General features: G+C 41.4%; 3 protein-coding genes across 4 annotated transcripts in view; 1 reads left to right on the top strand and 2 right to left on the bottom strand.

The window, feature by feature from the left end:
- Positions 1-16,937, bottom strand: part of LOC131937150 (sonic hedgehog protein) — an 89,151-nt gene that overhangs the window by 49,919 nt on the left and 22,295 nt on the right. For both annotated transcript variants that reach the window (XM_059294346.1, XM_059294345.1), the window contains exon 2: positions 7,188-7,498. In XM_059294346.1, coding sequence (XP_059150329.1) covers positions 7,188-7,493 — 306 coding nt within the window. In that variant the 5' untranslated portion in view covers positions 7,494-7,498. The remainder of the gene's footprint in view (positions 1-7,187; positions 7,499-16,937) is intronic.
- On the bottom strand, positions 9,298-10,297 carry LOC131937092 (uncharacterized protein DKFZp434B061-like). The gene is made up of 2 exons (XM_059294285.1): positions 9,945-10,297; positions 9,298-9,799 (listed from the first exon to the last, which is right to left on the bottom strand). Exons 1-2 carry the CDS (start codon positions 10,295-10,297, stop codon positions 9,298-9,300), a joined length of 855 nt encoding a protein of 284 aa, XP_059150268.1.
- LOC131937091 (skin secretory protein xP2-like) overlaps positions 16,717-16,937 on the top strand; it is a 10,825-nt gene continuing 10,604 nt past the window's right edge. The window contains exon 1 of the mRNA XM_059294284.1: positions 16,717-16,937. This exon is cut by the window's right edge and continues 59 nt beyond it. Coding sequence (XP_059150267.1) covers positions 16,717-16,937 — 221 coding nt within the window.

Raw genomic sequence — 16,937 nt, 5'->3', positions numbered from 1 at the left:
TCATAATTGAAGTAATTGCCCAAACAATGGTTTAAGTTGACTGAAAGCTTGCTAGAGCTAGACTAAACAACGTAAGGGTAAATAATAAAATATGGTCGTACATTTTCTAGGAGGGGAAGGGTGTGTGTGGGGGTGGATTATTTAGGGCCCATATGAGCCCTGCATTAAAGAGACTGTAGTGGATTTTTTTCTTTGTTCTCCGGCCCGCGCCCCTTCATATCACCGTGACCACGCGAACAGCAGTCATAAATCAACCTTGGCCAAATTATAAATCACACCACAAAACTGATTGACAAAAATAGTAGCGTATCGAGAATCGTGATATTTGATAAGAAACATCGGAACTCAATTGAGATATCTAAAAATAAAATAAAATATAAACAGCTAAAAACTCTATCTATAAATTCCGACTTTGAAAAGAACAAAATTCTCGAATCTTAATTTTGTAATGTGACGCAGGTCTAATCGTAAATAGTGGAATAGTGGAGACCGTATGGTGGAGCAGTCTTATGGTGGAGCAGTCTTATGGTGGAGCAGTCTTATGGTGGAGCAGTCTTATGGTGGAGCAGGAGCAGTCTTATGGTGGGGCAGTCTTATGGTGGAGCAGTCTTATGGTGGAGCAGTCTTATGGTGGAGCAGGAGCAGTCTTATGGTGGCGCAGTCTTATGGTGGAGCAGTCTTATGGTGGGGCAGTCTTATGGTGGAGCAGTCTTATGGTGGAGCAGTCTTATGGTGGAGCAGTCTTATGGTGGAGCAGTCTTATGGTGGAGCAGTCTTATGGTGGAGCAGTCTTATGGTGGAGCAGTCTTATGGTGGGGCAGTCTTATGGTGGAGCAGTCTTATGGTGGAGCAGTCTTATGGTGGAGCAGTCTTATGGTGGAGCAGTCTTATGGTGGAGCAGGAGCAGTCTTATGGTGGCGCAGTCTTATGGTGGAGCAGTCTTATGGTGGGGCAGTCTTATGGTGGAGCAGGAGCAGTCTTATGGTGGCGCAGTCTTATGGTGGAGCAGTCTTATGGTGGAGCAGTCTTTTGGTGGAGCAGTCTTATGGTGGAGCAGGAGCAGTCTTATGGTGGCGCAGTCTTATGGTGGAGCAGTCTTATGGTGGAGCAGTCTGATGGTGGAGCAGGAGCAGTCTTATGGTGGAGCAGTCTTATGGTGGAGCAGTCTTATGGTGGAGCAGTCTTATGGTGGAGCAGTCTTATGGTGGCGCAGTCTTATGGTGGAGCAGTCTTATGGTGGGGCAGTCTTATGGTGGAGCAGGAGCAGTCTTATGGTGGAGCAGTCTTATGGTGGGGCAGTCTTATGGTGGGGCAGTCTTATGGTGGAGCAGTCTTATGGTGGCGCAGTCTTATGGTGGAGCAGTCTTATGGTGGCGCAGTCTTATGGTGGAGCAGTCTTATGGTGGAGCAGTCTTATGGTGGAGCAGTCTTATGGTGGAGCAGTCTTATGGTGGAGCAGTCTTATGGTGGGGCAGTCTTATGGTGGAGCAGTCTTATGGTGGAGCAGTCTTATGGTAGAGCAGGAGCAGTCTTATGGTGGCGCAGTCTTATGGTGGAGCAGTCTTATGGTAGAGCAGGAGCAGTCTTATGGTGGAGCAGTCTTATGGTGGGGCAGTCTTATGGTGGAGCAGTCTTATGGTGGAGCAGTCTTATGGTGGAGCAGTCTTATGGTGGAGCAGTCTTATGGTGGGGCAGTCTTATGGTGGAGCAGTCTTATGGTGGAGCAGTCTTATGGTGGAGCAGTCTTATGGTGGAGCAGTCTTATGGTGGAGCAGTCTTATGGTGGAGCAGTCTTATGGTGGAGCAGTCTTATGGTGGAGCAGTCTTATGGTGGAGCAGTATTAGGGTGGAGCACAATGGTTAGACCGTTGGTTAGACTGTTCCAATAGACAGATACAATGGTTAGACCGTTGGTTAGACTGTTCCAATAGACAGATACAATGGTTAGACCGTTGGTTAGATTGTTCCAATAGACAGATACAATGGTTAGACCGTTGGTTAGACTGTTCCAATAGACAGATACAATGGTTAGACCGTTGGTTAGACTGTTCCAATAGACAGATACAATGGTTAGACCGTTGGTTAGACTGTTCCAATAGACAGATACAATGGTTAGACCGTTGTTAGACTGTTCCAATAGACAGATACAATGGTTAGACCGTTGGTTAGACTGTTCCAATAGACAGATACAATGGTTAGACCGTTGGTTAGACTGTTCCAATAGACAGATACAATGGTTAGACCGTTGGTTAGACTGTTCCAATAGACAGATACAATGGTTAGACCGTTGGTTAGACCGTTCCAGTAGACAGATACAATGGTTAGACTGTTGGTTAGATTGTTCCAAAAGACAGATACAATGGTTAGACCGTTGGTTAGACTGTTCCAATAGACAGATACAATGGTTAGACTGTTGGTTAGACTGTTCAAATAGACAGATACAATGGTTAGACCGTTGGTTAGACTTCCAATAGACAGATACAATGGTTAGACCGTTCCAGTAGACAGATACAATGGTTAGACCGTTGGTTAGACTGTTCCAATAGACAGATACAATGGTTAGACCGTTGGTTAGACTGTTCCAATAGACAGATACAATGGTTAGACCGTTGGTTAGATTGTTCCAATAGACAGATACAATGGTTAGACCGTTGGTTAGACTGTTCCAATAGACAGATACAATGGTTAGACTGTTGGTTAGACTGTTCAAATAGACAGATACAATGGTTAGACCGTTGGTTAGACTGTTCCAATAGACAGATACAATGGTTAGACCGTTCTAGTAGACAGATACAATGGTTAGACCGTTGGTTAGACTGTTCCAATAGACAGATACAATGGTTAGACCGTTGGTTAGACTGTTCCAATAGACAGATACAATGGTTAGACCGTTGGTTAGACTGTTCCAATAGACAGTTTCAATGGTTAGACTGTTGGTTAGACTGTTCCAATAGACAGATACAATGGTTAGACCGTTGGTTAGACTGTTCCAATAGACAGATACAATGGTTAGACCGTTGGTTAGACTGTTCCAATAGACAGATACAATGGTTAGACCGTTGGTTAGACTGTTCCAATAGACAGATACAATGGTTAGACCGTTGGTTAGACTGAGGCTTATCACCAAGCGCGATAAGGCGAGAGTGCGAGGCCTGAAGTGGGCTTGAGATATTGATTTTCCTGTTGACTTTAGAGACCTCCAGCAGAAGCCAAGGACCGCCCGTGAAATCTGGGCTGTCGTTACATTTGTCACAACACTGGGCTGTCGTTACATTTGTCACAACACTGGGCTGTCGTTACATTTGTCACAACACTGGGCTGTCGTTACATTTGTCACAACACTGGGCTGTCGTTACATTTGTCACAACACTGGGCTGTCTTTACATTTGTCACAACACTGGGCTGTCGTTACATTTGTCACAACACTGGGCTGTCGTTACATTTGTCACAACACTGGGCTGTCGTTACATTTGTCACAACACTGGGCTGTCTTTACATTTGTCACAACACTGGGCTGTCGTTACATTTGTCACAACACTGGGCTGTCGTTACATTTGTCACAACACTGGGCTGTCGTTACATTTGTCACAACACTGGGCTGTCGTTACATTTGTCACAACACTGGGCTGTCGTTACATTTGTCACAACACTGGGCTGTCTTTACATTTGTCACAACACTGGGCTGTCGTTACATTTGTCACAACACTGGGCTGTCGTTACATTTGTCACAACACTGGGCTGTCGTTACATTTGTCACAACACTGGGCTGTCTTTACATTTGTCACAACACTGGGCTGTCGTTACATTTGTCACAACACTGGGCTGTCGTTACATTTGTCACAACACTGGGCTGTCTTTACATTTGTCACAACACTGGGCTGTCGTTACATTTGTCACAACACTGGGCTGTCGTTACATTTGTCACAACACTGGGCTGTCGTTACATTTGTCACAACACTGGGCTGTCGTTAGATTTGTCACAACACTGGGCTGTCGTTACATTTGTCACAACACTGGGCTGTCGTTAGATTTGTCACAACACTGGGCTGTCGTTACATTTGTCACAACACTGGGCTGTCGTTACATTTGTCACAACACTGGGCTGTCGTTACATTTGTCACAACACTGGGCTGTCGTTACATTTGTCACAACACTGGACTGTCGTTACATTTGTCACAAAACTGGGCTGTCGTTACATTTGTCACAACACTGGGCTGTCGTTACATTTGTCACAACACTGAGCTGTTGTTAGATTTGTCACAACACTGGAATGTTGTTAGATTTGTCACAACACTGGGCTGTCGTTACATTTGTCACAACACTGGGCTGTCGTTACATTTGTCACAACACTGGGCTGTCGTTACATTTGTCACAACACTGGGCTGTCGTTACATTTGTCACAACACTGGGCTGTCGTTACATTTGTCACAACACTGAGCTGTTGTTAGATTTGTCACAACACTGGAATGTTGTTAGATTTGTCACAACACTGGGCTGTCGTTACATTTGTCACAACACTGGGCTGTCGTTACATTTGTAACAACACAATCACATTCACAGTGTCTGCTGCGGTCTAACCAACATCACATCTCTAACCAACTCTAACCAACATCACAACTCTAACCAACATCACAACTCTAACCAACATCACAACTCTAACCAACATCACAACTCTAACCAACATCACAACTCTAACCAACATCACAACACTAACCAACTCTAACCAACATCACAACTCTAACCAACATCACAACTCTAACCAGCATTACAACTCTAACCAACATCACAACTCTAACCAACATTACAACACTAACCAACTCTAACCAACATCACAACTCTAACCAACATCACAACACTAACCAACTCTAACCAACATCACAACTCTAACCAACACCACAACACTAACCAACTCTAACCAACATCACAACTCTAACCAACATCACAACTCTAACCAGCATTACAACTCTAACCAACATCACAACTCTAACCAACTCTAACCAACATCACAACTCTTACCAACATCACAACTCTAACCAACATCACAACACTAACCAACATCACAACTCTAACCAACATCACAACTCTAACCAACATCACAACTCTAACCAACATCACAGCTCTAACCAACATCACAACTCTAACAAACATCACAACTCTAACCAACATCACAACTCTAACCAACATCACAACTCTAACCAACATCACAACACTAACCAACATCACAACTCTAACCAACATCACAACTCTAACCAACATCACAACTCTAACCAACATCACAACACTAACCAACTCTAACCAACATCACAACTCTAACCAACATCACAACACTAACCAACTCTAACCAACATCACAACTCTAACCAACATCACAACTCTAACTCTGACAATCTGACACTGACTGTAGTACTGGAGAACTGAAATAAACCGGGAGTGATCTCCCCTAAACTTTCTCGAATATTCTTATATAACACTAAGGGGGATAGCACTCGGGATATGGTTTTTAATCCATTTTTACTTTCTCGTATACAGAGTATAGTGGAAGTATTGTAATCGTGCACACAAATCAAATGAAATTTTGACAGTTTTCATAGTTTTACACCTCGGTACTTCATCATATACGGATGATAGGGGACTTGTTTTAATCGGGCAAAAATTATAAAGCAGATTTTTCAAAAGTTCGGCGTTCAATGCGTAATCCAGTCGGAAAAACATGGGCTTTGCTGTTCTGTCCGTATGTCTGTGTGTGTGTGTGTGTATGTGTCTGTGTGTATGTGTCTGTGAACAAGATAACTTGAGTACCGTTAAGCTAGGTGGATGAAATTTCACATGTAAGTATTCTATAAATTTGTATAAACTTTTCAACGATTTTCGGTAACCGGAAATAGAACTTATTCTACTTTCAACTGTTTGCGTGCTGTTTCAATAGATTTATGAAATTTCACACGTAAGTGAAAGATCTAATTCTCTGCCTTCCGTCAAATTTTGAGTCATTTCCGTTGACCGTAAGTAGTAGTTTTCGCTATTTCCGATTTCTCAAAAAAAAAAAAAAAAAAAAAAAAAAAAAAAAAAAAAAAAAAAAACGCATGTAAATTTATAGAGTACTAATAATATTCCGCACTATTGTTTGGCCTTCACTTGGTGCGCAATTCTTTTTTTAAAAAATAGAATAGAATTGAAACATAAACACACACACACACAGACATAAGGACAAAATTGCAAAACTATGTTTTTTTCGACTCAATGAGATGTAAAGCGTCAAGATTTGTAAAAATCTCGATTTTTTTTTGCACGATTACAATGCTTCCTGTATATTTCGAATACGAGAAAGTAAAAATAACAGCAAATACCAACTTTACCGAAAACTGAAAACATCTTAGACTAGACTACCCGTAGACAAGGCTACATTTAGACTAGGCTATCTGTAGACAAGGTTACCAGTAGACTAGGATACCTGTAGAAAAGGCTACCTGTAGACTAGGCTAATTCTAGACAAGGCTACCTGTATAGGCACCTTCATGACGTTTAACATCCATGTGTACACTGGTAAGTAAAGCAATTCTCTCCCCCCCCCCCCCACAGCCCTACATAGTAATCCTCACACATTTCTCAATTAAACTTCGCTGTATGTACGTAAATTACACGAATACCAGAATATATTGGACCGGTAGAGTCACATACAGCAATACAAACTTCCACCGTCACATACAGCAACACAAACTGTGACCAGATGGTAGTCACAAAATTGTTGAATTATAGGGGACGAGATGCAAGCTGAAAGATGGTATTAACTATTTGAAAAGATGAAAGTTGATAATAGCTGTTAGAAAAATTGAAAGTTGATAATAGCTGTTAGAAAAATTGAAAGTTGATAATAGCTGTTAGAAAAATTGAAAGTTGATAATAGCTGTTTACAAAGATGAAAGTTGATAATAGCTGTTAGAAAAGTTGAAAGTTGATAATAGCTGTTTACAAAGATGAAAGTTGATAATAGCTGTTAGAAAAGTTGAAAGTTGATAATAGCTGTTTACAAAGATGAAAGTTGATAATAGCTGTTAGAAAAGTTGAAAGTTGATAATAGCTGTTTACAAAGATGAAAGTTGATAATAGCTGTTTACAAAGATGAAAGTTGATAATAGCTGTTAGAAAAGATGAAAGTTGATGGATGACGTGATGTTAGGGTCCACCCACCTGAGACATGATCCGATCCGCCCCTGTCCCCTCCTCATCTTTGAAGAGAATGTCAGGGTTATTGTTCCTGACTAAGTCCTTGAACTTGGCGTCCGATCTTTTGATTGGCCCGTCCGTCAGGCCGCTCGCGCCCAGGGTGTTTTCGCTGACGTTAGGCACGTGCTGCTTGAAGACGAGGGGCGTCAGTTTCCGTGGGCGTTTCCGCCGCCCCGACCCCCTCCCCGGGCCGCACCCCTCTCCAATCGAGAGCAGCAGTAGCAGAAGAAGTGACGTCACTATGGCTCGCCCACCGTCTCTAACCAGCATTGTGTCTGAGGAAGATGTTGCTCATTTAGTCAGCGAATGATTCAGTCATGAGGAAGATGGTGCTCATTTAGTGAATGATGCAGTCATGAGGAAGATGGTGTTCATTTAGTCAGCGAATGATTCAGTCATGAGGAAGATCGTGCTCATTTAGTCAGCGAATGATTCAGTCATGAGGAAGATGTTGCTCATTTAGTCAGCGAATGATTCAGTCATGAGGAAGATGGTGCTCATTTAGTGAATGATGCAGTCATGAGGAAGATGGTGTTCATTTAGTCAGCGAATGATTCAGTCATGAGGAAGATCGTGCTCATTTAGTCAGCGAATGATGCAGTCATGAGGAAGATGTTGCTCATTTAGTCAGCGAATGATTCAGTCATGAGGAAGATGGTGCTCATTTAGTGAATGATGCAGTCATGAGGAAGATGGTGCTCATTTAGTGAATGATGCAGTCATGAGGAAGATGGTGTTCATTTAGTCAGCAAATGATTCAGTCATGAGGAAGATGGTGCTCATTCATCTATTCAGTCATTTACTAATGGAAAAATGATTAATTTGGTCATTCAATGATTGATTCATTCATTCGTCCATTCAGTAATGTATTTATTTTTATGTTTCATTGATTAATTTAGAAATCCATTTAAAAAGTGATACAATTATTGTTCGCTTGATTGAGTGATGGATTCAAATAGCAATACACGATGTCTATAATTCATTGAGTGAGGGATTCAAATAGCAATACACGATGTCTATAATTCATTGAGTGATGGACTAAACTAGCAATACAGGATGTCTATAATTCATTGAGTGAGGGATTCAAATAGCAATACACGATGTCTATAACTCATTGAGTGAGGGATTCAAATAGCAATACACGATGTCTATAATTCATTGAGTGATGGACTCAAATAGCAATACACGATGTCTATAATTCATTGAGTGATGGACTCAAATAGCAATACACGATGTCTATAATTCATTGAGTGATGGATTCAAATAGCAATACACGATGTCTATAATTCATTGAGTGATGGACTAAACTAGCAATACACGATGTCTATAATTCAGATACAGAGGTACAGATATACAAAGATACATATATACTGAGATACAGAGATATAGAGATATAAGGATACAAAGATACAGAGGTACAGAGATACAGAGATACAGAGGTACAGAGATACTGAGATACAGAGATACTGAGGTACAGAGATATTAGCAAACATTTACGGATGGCTCTATTGGGGAGGGGGGATTAGATAAAAGGTGTGAACTAAAATAGAGATACACTGAGGAATGGATACATAAAGTTTAAATAAAGGAGACGTTAGTCAATTTGGTAGAGATGGGCATTTAGCTGTTGTATGGTAGATCATTAGCGTCGACCTATGTTAATTGTCGCCTGTTGTTTGGAGTTATCTTGTCATTGTGCTTTGGGTCATGTGTGAATGTTTTTGGTTCAGTTTTATCCCTTTTATTTGCCGATAGGTTGCCTAGCAGTGCTTTATCGTGTTAGTGGCGTGGTGCTTTATCGTGTTAGCGGCGTGGTGCTTTATCGTGTTAGCGTCATGGTGCGTTATTGAGTTAGTGGCGTGGTGCTTTATCGTGTTAGCGGCGTGGTGCTTTATCGAGTTAGCGGCATGGTGCTTTATCGTGTTAGCGTCATGGTGCTTTATCGTGTTAGTGGCGTGGTGCTTTATCGTGTTAGCGCGCATTGGGGTTGGATCATACTCTCGTCTTCTGCTGGTACTGTCTTTAAATATCACAGATACGAAGTTTAGCGATCCAACGATTTAAACAAATGCATTTAGACAGTAGTTTTAATATCACTGCCCTCAATGGTAGAGGCAGTAGATTTAATGTCACTGCCCTCAATGGTAGAGGCAGTAGATTTAATGTCACTGCCCTCAATGGTAGAGGCAGTAGATTTAATGTCACTGCCCTCAATGATAGAGGCAGTAGATTTAATGTCACTGCCCTCAATGATAGAGGCAGTAGATTTAATGTCACTGCCCTCAATGATAGAGGCAGTAGATTTAATGTCACTGCCCTCAATGATAGAGGCAGTAGATTTAATGTCACTGCCCTCAATGATAGAGGCAGTAGATTTAATGTCACTGCCCTCAATGATAGAGGCAGTAGATTTAATATCACTGCCCTCAATGGTAGAGGCAGTAGATTTAATATCACTGCCCTCAATGATAGAGGCAGTAGATTTAATGTCACTGCCCTCAATGATAGAAGCTGTAGATGTCACGGATCTCAATGATTGGGGCAATAGATTTGTCAAAGATTTCACCGAGTCTCTCCTAGTTTGTCAAAGAGGCAAACAGAAGCATTAAAGTTGAAACATATCATATCACCAGCAACTGAATGGGGTGGGGGTGGGGGGGGGGTGAGAGAAGCCAGAGATAAATCCCCGGCCATGGCAACCAAGGTATGGTGTTCTGCTACGGTCTCGCAGCCAGTTGGGTTGCTGTCGATAGCTGTTTGTGGAGGTGTGGTGGTGATGAGGGAAGGGCAGCAGGGGGCTTCATGTGTGGAAGGGCAGCATGGGGCATCATGTGTGGAAGGGCAGCAGGGGGCATCATGTGTGGAAGGGCAGCAGGGGGCATCATGTGTGGAAGGGCAGCAGGGGGCATCATGTGTGGAAGGGCAGCAGGGGGCATCATGTGTGGAAGGGCAGCAGGGGGCATCATGTGTGGAAGGGCAGCAGGGGGCATCATGTGTGGAAGGGCAGCAGGGGGCATCATGTGTGGAAGGGCAGCAGGGGGCATCATGTGTGGAAGGGCAGCAGAGGGCATCATATTTGTTTAGGAGCGTACATCAACATCTAGGTTTCTGTGAGATTTGACGAGTTTAAGATTGAACTCAATGAACACACGTAATGGGACAAACAGGATCACTGGTAGCTACTGACTATGGTAGCTACTGACTATGGTAGCTACTGACTATGGTAGCTACTGACTATGGTAGCTACTGACTATGGTAGCTGCTGACTATGGTAGCTGCTGACTATGGTAGCTGCTGACTATGGTAGCTGCTGACTATGGTAGCTGCTGACTATGGTAGCTGCTGACTATGGTAGCTACTGACTATGGTAGCTACTAACTATGGTAGCTACTGACTATGGTAGCTACTGACTATGGTAGCTACTGACTATGGTAGCTACTGACTAAGTTGCCAAAACTCAGACATATTTGTTTTTAATTTTCATCAAAATTTGTTTATCGATTTGATACTACTATGCCCTGCGTGCTTTTTAAAATTTCAATATGATTTTAACTCAAATTTGAACATGACTTTAGCTCAAATTTGAACATGACTTTAGCTCAAATTTGAACATGAGTTTAGCTCAAATTTATAACATTAGACCGGGTCGTCTGCTGAATGGTTTGGTCGTCTGCTAAAGTTAACTAAATGGTTTCTGCATTGGTTTGGTGAAATCAACTTTGGCAGTTGTCTATAAATACAAGACAAACACATTCTGGAGTTGGCGCGTAACATTTCATACATTTCGGATGTTTGCATTTTAAAACTTGAGCAAATATTCCTAAACTGTTTACATTTCGATTATGATTGGCTTTAGGGTCTCGACTTCTGTGTGTGTTGAAGCTCATTCCGTTTATGTGTGTGTGTCATCAAGAATTGTGTCGCCCAAAAGTCGCCCTAAACCTGTGTGTCGCCCAAACGCTGTGTGTCGCTTAAAAGCTGTGTGTCGCCCAAAAGTTGTGTGTCGCCCAAAAGTTGTGTGTCGCCCAAAAGTTGTGTGTCGCCCAAAAGATGTGTGTCGCCCAAAAGTTGTGTGTCGCCCAAAAGTCGCCCAAAAGTTGTGTGTCGCCCAAACGCTGTGTGTCGCCCAAAAGTTGTGTGTCGCCCAAAAGATGTGTGTCGCCCAAAAGTTGTGTGTCGCCCAAAAGTTGTGTGTCGCCCAAAAGTCGCCCAAAAGTTGTGTGTCGCCCAAACGCTGTGTGTCGCCCAAAAGTTGTGTGTCGCCCAAAAGGTGTGTGTCGCCCAAACGCTGTGTGTCGCCCAAAAGGTGTGTGTCGCCCAAAAGTTGTGTCGCCCAAAAGTTGTGTGTCGCCCAAAAGTCGCCCAAAAGCTGTGTGTCGCCCAAAACTTGTGTGTCGCCCAAAAGTCGCCCAAAAGGTGTATGTCGCCCAAACGCTGTGTGTCGCCCAAAAGTCGCCCAAAAGTTGTGTGTCGCCCAAAAGTTGTGTGTCTCCCAAAAGTTGTGTGTCTCCCAAAAGCTGTGTGTCGCCCAAAAGTTGTGTGTCGCCCAAAAGTCGCCCAAAAGTTGTGTGTCGCCCAAACGCTGTGTGTCGCCCAAAAGTTGTGTGTCGCCCAAAAGTCGCCCAAAAGTTGTGTGTCGCCCAAACGCTGTGTGTCGCCCAAAAGTTGTGTGTCGCCCAAAAGTTGTGTGTCGCCCAAAAGTTGTGTGTCGCCCAAAAGTTGTGTGTCGCCCAAAAGTCGCCCAAAAGTTGTGTCGCCCAAAAGTTGTGTGTCGCCCAAAAGTTGTGTGTCTCCCAAAAGCTGTGTGTCGCCCAAAAGTTGTGTGTCGCCCAAAAGTCGCCCAAAAGGTGTGTGTCGCCCAAAAGTTGTGTGTCGCCCAAAATTGTGTGTCGCCCAAAAGTTGTGTGTCGCCCAAAAGTCGCCCAAAAGGTGTGTGTCGCCCAAACGCTGTGTGTCGCCCAAAAGTTGTGTGTCGCCCAAAAGCTGTGTGTCGCCCAAAAGTCGCCCAAAAGTTGTGTGTCGCCCAAAAGTTGTGTGTCACCCAAACGCTGTGTATCACCCAAAAGTTGTGTGTCGCCCAAAAGTTGTGTGTCGCCCAAAAGTCGCCCAAAAGTTGTGTGTCGCCCAAAAGTTGTGTGTCACCCAAACGCTGTGTGTCGCCCAAACGCTATGAGTCGCCCAAAAGTTGTGTGTCGCCCAAAAGTTGTGTGTCGCCTCCAGCCTCTAGCACGTCCGTGTTTGTTTGCTGAGATGTCCTGGGGCACCAAGTCAAGTCACAGGGTTAACCCACAGGGCGACGTGCAAACATTTTACCTTCAGGTTTTTCACATTTTTTTTCTTATCCAACCTTCTTTTAACACGGTCTGTCCACACACAGGACCCACACACAGGACCCACACACAGGACCCACACACAGGACCCACACACAGGACCCACACACAAGACCCACACACAAGACCGACACACAGGACCCACACACAGGACCCACACACATGACCCACACACAGGACCTGATGTCGTCTACACACAGGACCCACACACAGGACCCACACACAGGACCTGATGTCGTCTACACACAGGACCTGATGTCGTCTACACACAGGACCCACACACAGGACCCACACACAGGACCCACACACATGACCCACACACATGAACCACACATAGGACCCACACACATGACCCACACACAGGACCCACACACAGGACCTGATGTCGTCTACACACAGGACCCACACACAGGACCTGATGTCGTCCACACACAGGACCCACACACAGGACCCACACACATGACCCACACAGGACCCACACACATAACCCACACACAGGACCCACACACAAGACCCACACACAGGACCCACACACATGATCCACACACAGGACCCACACACAGGACACTCACACAGGTGCTGATGGCGTCCACATAAACGAATTAACAATATAATTAGATGCAAGGGAAATTTAACTGGTTGAGATGATTTAGCTAAGTTAGCTGTACTTTAAAATGTTTCAACTATTACAATTTTTTAAATGAAATGTTTTGAATATTGCGCGTTTTTATATTATGACTGATTTTACAAACTTTTCTTCATGCTTTGATAATTTAGCATTTATGATAATAACATATTTAATTCTGATTGTGGACAAATATATTTGTTAAAAGAACTGTAATAATTTAATATATTAAACAAAAAAAGAAATGATTGATCAAGTTGAATAAGTAAATTACAATTAAATGTGTAGGCTATATATCTATATATATTAAGAGAGTGATTATATCCCCTGCAATATTGCGCTTGTTTTAAATATTAATATACCCTGTGCCATGGTGTACAATTGTTTTCTACAAGAATGACGAAACAATAAATGACGCGATTCTTGTTTTTGTTTGTGTTGTGTATATGTTTTATGTGTATTTAGTTTTGTGTAATAAATTGTTTAGTGTTTCATTCCTTTGTTTTCTTATTTTTGAATGTATTTGACACTGTAGCAATAACAGCCAGTGTGTGTGTGTTTATTTATTTATACAGTGGCGTCGCTAGGTCGGTTGTCACTCAGTGCGGTACCTCATAGTGTCACCACCTCCCACCCACACCACATAAAAAACAACGTATAGGCTATATATATATATATATATATATATATATATATATATATATATATATATATATATATATATATATATCGACCTGCCACTCCCCCTAACCTCATCACCTGCGTGCGCCTCAAGTTGTTAAGTTAGGCAAGACCGGAGTTTTGAATTAAGTTGGTCGACCAATGCATACGTAAAAAATAATTGAATCTGTAAAAAATAACATTTAACTTTTCTAAAATAACATTTAAACTTCATAAAATGACATTTAATACCTATAAATGACATTTAATACATATAAATATCATTTATTCAAGAGTACGTTTTAGTAATTTTCATAAGTGATCATTGTCATCCTAATTCGTTTCTTAAAATTCATTAACGTGTTGATTATAGATGTGTTTGCATTAATGCCAATAATCAGTAAAATAACACCATCAAATAGGTGATCACATGAGCTTGCCCGGTCCCTTCGTGTCGTTTATTTTATTTTAGTTTAGATCTAGATTCGTAAATGTATTTTAGATTATGATGTTTTAAATCTGGTTTGTTAAACTTTAATTATAAATTTATTAATAATTAATTATTAATGCTTGTTATTTTTAAAATTAAAAATCAGCAACAAAAGCAACGTTATACGTTGGAGTTTTGGGTTAGGCTTAGGGGGGGGGGGGGGGAGGGTGGAATTACCTTGGGGTAATTGACAGGGTGGGGATAAGTAAAAGATCTAATTTTCTGCCTTCTGTCAAATTTTAAGTAATTTCCGTTTACCGGAAGTAGCAATTTACGCTATATCCGATTTCTCCACAAAAAAAAACGCATATGAATTTATAGAGTACTAATATTCCGCACTATTATACATATATGGTTTGGAGTTCACTTGGTGCTCAATTCTTTTTTGGAACGAGATTCTATTCTATTTTTAAAAGTTTAAGTAATTAAAAATGGATTAAAAATATTGTCTATATCCCGAGTTGCCATCCCCAGTAGTGGTATCCTAATATATAAAAGCCCATGTACGCACTTCTCTCTCTCTCTCTCTCCACATTATTTTTAGGCGATGTGATCAGTGTTTACAGCGATATATGGAGAACTTAAAGATATGGGTGTTTTTTGAAAATAAAATATGGTAGATGTTATAAATGTATTAACTAAATTTTAATTAAAGCAGGAAAATAAAAATAAAGGCATATTCGAATGTAGAAATAAATTTTTAATTATGCAGCCGGAAAAGTGTTTATTGTCGTGACAATAACGCCATAAACAATGACGTCAATGACACATGTTTAAACTAATGGCGTCATCTTCCAATTTTAGAATATGAAAAAATGAACTACTTCATTCAAATTTGATTTAGATCTATGGATCAACTTATCAAGACGTACGCTATGAAATGTTTACAATTTTCTTGGTTAAAATAAATACAAATTACTTTAAACAAGTAATTAAAAAAAGTCTAATGACAATTTTAGCGCAATTTCCTTGTGCTATCTAAAAATAGCTCTGTCGTAGCGTAAATCAAGAGCAGGGTTAGTAAAACCATTGGTTAGTTATTAAACCGTTTTTTATTAATTTTTTTTTCAGTATTTTACATGTTTTATTTACAATAGAGTAACATGACTAAAAACCATTGCGCGCCCAGCTACCGAACGTGACGTTGCAGCCATTGAACGTGATGGCGCAGCTATTGAACGTGATGGCGCGTGTGGTGTGGTTGCATAAAATGCCTACTAATTCGGTCCAAATTTTAATTAATTCAAAATTTTTTTGTGACCGAACGAAAGGATATGTTTGAAAACTTTCTTCGGCAATATTGTTCTAAATTATGACAGGAATCGATTGGTACATGTTTCAAGTCGCTAAGTGGTCTGGTTGCCGAGATATGGGCCAAAAACTGCTTTTTTCCGAGGTTTTTTGGCTTTTCCGGGAAATCCATGAAAGAAACCCGGAATTTTTATGGCCTATGTTCATTCTCGTAACTTGCTTAACATAATTGCTTTTGGAACTAGTCATCGATATTGCTTCGTTGAGGAGGAGATACGACTTAAAGCTGCGGACACACATCCATCCATCCATCCATCCATCCATCCATTCATTCATACATTCATACATCCAGAAATGACGGGTTAATAAACGCTATTCTCCAGAATGGAAATTGCGCTAAAAACCACATAAATATCATCGAACAGCCGGGTTTTTAACGGAATCATTGAAGTCCCTTGATCAGTATGTGCATGGTGTTGTGTTGACTAACAATGTATATAATTTGGGTTTTCTAATAAGTATTGGTTGCCTTTGTTATTTTAAATGTGTCCGATTTTTAACTATTTAGTTATCTCTTTGCTTTGTCACTAATATCTCATCACGTTTTGACCAATAACTATTTAATAAGTTATTTTTTTCCAAATACATATAACATTAAAAATATATAAGCCTATAATTCACGTGTAACGGGTTCCGACGGCTACTAGGCCTATATGAATATTCGAGAAAGTTTAGGGGAGATCACTATAGTTTTATTTGTCAAGTTTTTATTGACCCGACGATCGTTCATGTTTTTTGTCAAGTTTTAGGTCATTGTTTATTAACTACGGTAGATATTAATAATTGCTGCCCCACAAATCCTAAGACTGGTAAAACAGCAGTTACATTTATAGATAAGATGATATTTGTGTAAGAAATCCAAATCGCTATTTCAGCATCACCCAATTCTGGTCTAAACTATTTTTGTTGTTAAATAAACATGTACGACTATCGTGTTTAGGTCGGTGTAATAAACACAATGGATGTAAACAGACAAAATAGTTTAGAAATAAAGGTCAATGATCACGTGCTGTCAACTTGTAGAATCACGTAACCAAATAATTAATCAACAAAATGACCCAATAATTATAAGCGAAAATGACCAGAGACCGAATGAACAAAAGCTGCCCTCGGCCCGCGCTCCCCCAGACGTCCCCCCCCCCACGCAGGTTATCGAGGGCAGCCCGTCAGGTGAAGAGACCCACCTTAGCCAGAGTACAGCAAGTGGGGACCCCAGCCACAGCTAGTGGGGACCCCAGCAACAGCAAGTGGGGACCCCAGCCACAGCTAGTGGGGACCCCAGCCACAGCTAGTGGGGA

This window comes from Physella acuta, unplaced genomic scaffold (assembly GCF_028476545.2).
Source record: "Physella acuta isolate Inbredline_101_S28 unplaced genomic scaffold, ASM2847654v3 ptg000200l, whole genome shotgun sequence".
Classification (NCBI taxonomy): Eukaryota; Metazoa; Mollusca; class Gastropoda; family Physidae; genus Physella; species Physella acuta.
This window is presented reverse-complemented; position numbering and strand designations above follow the sequence as displayed.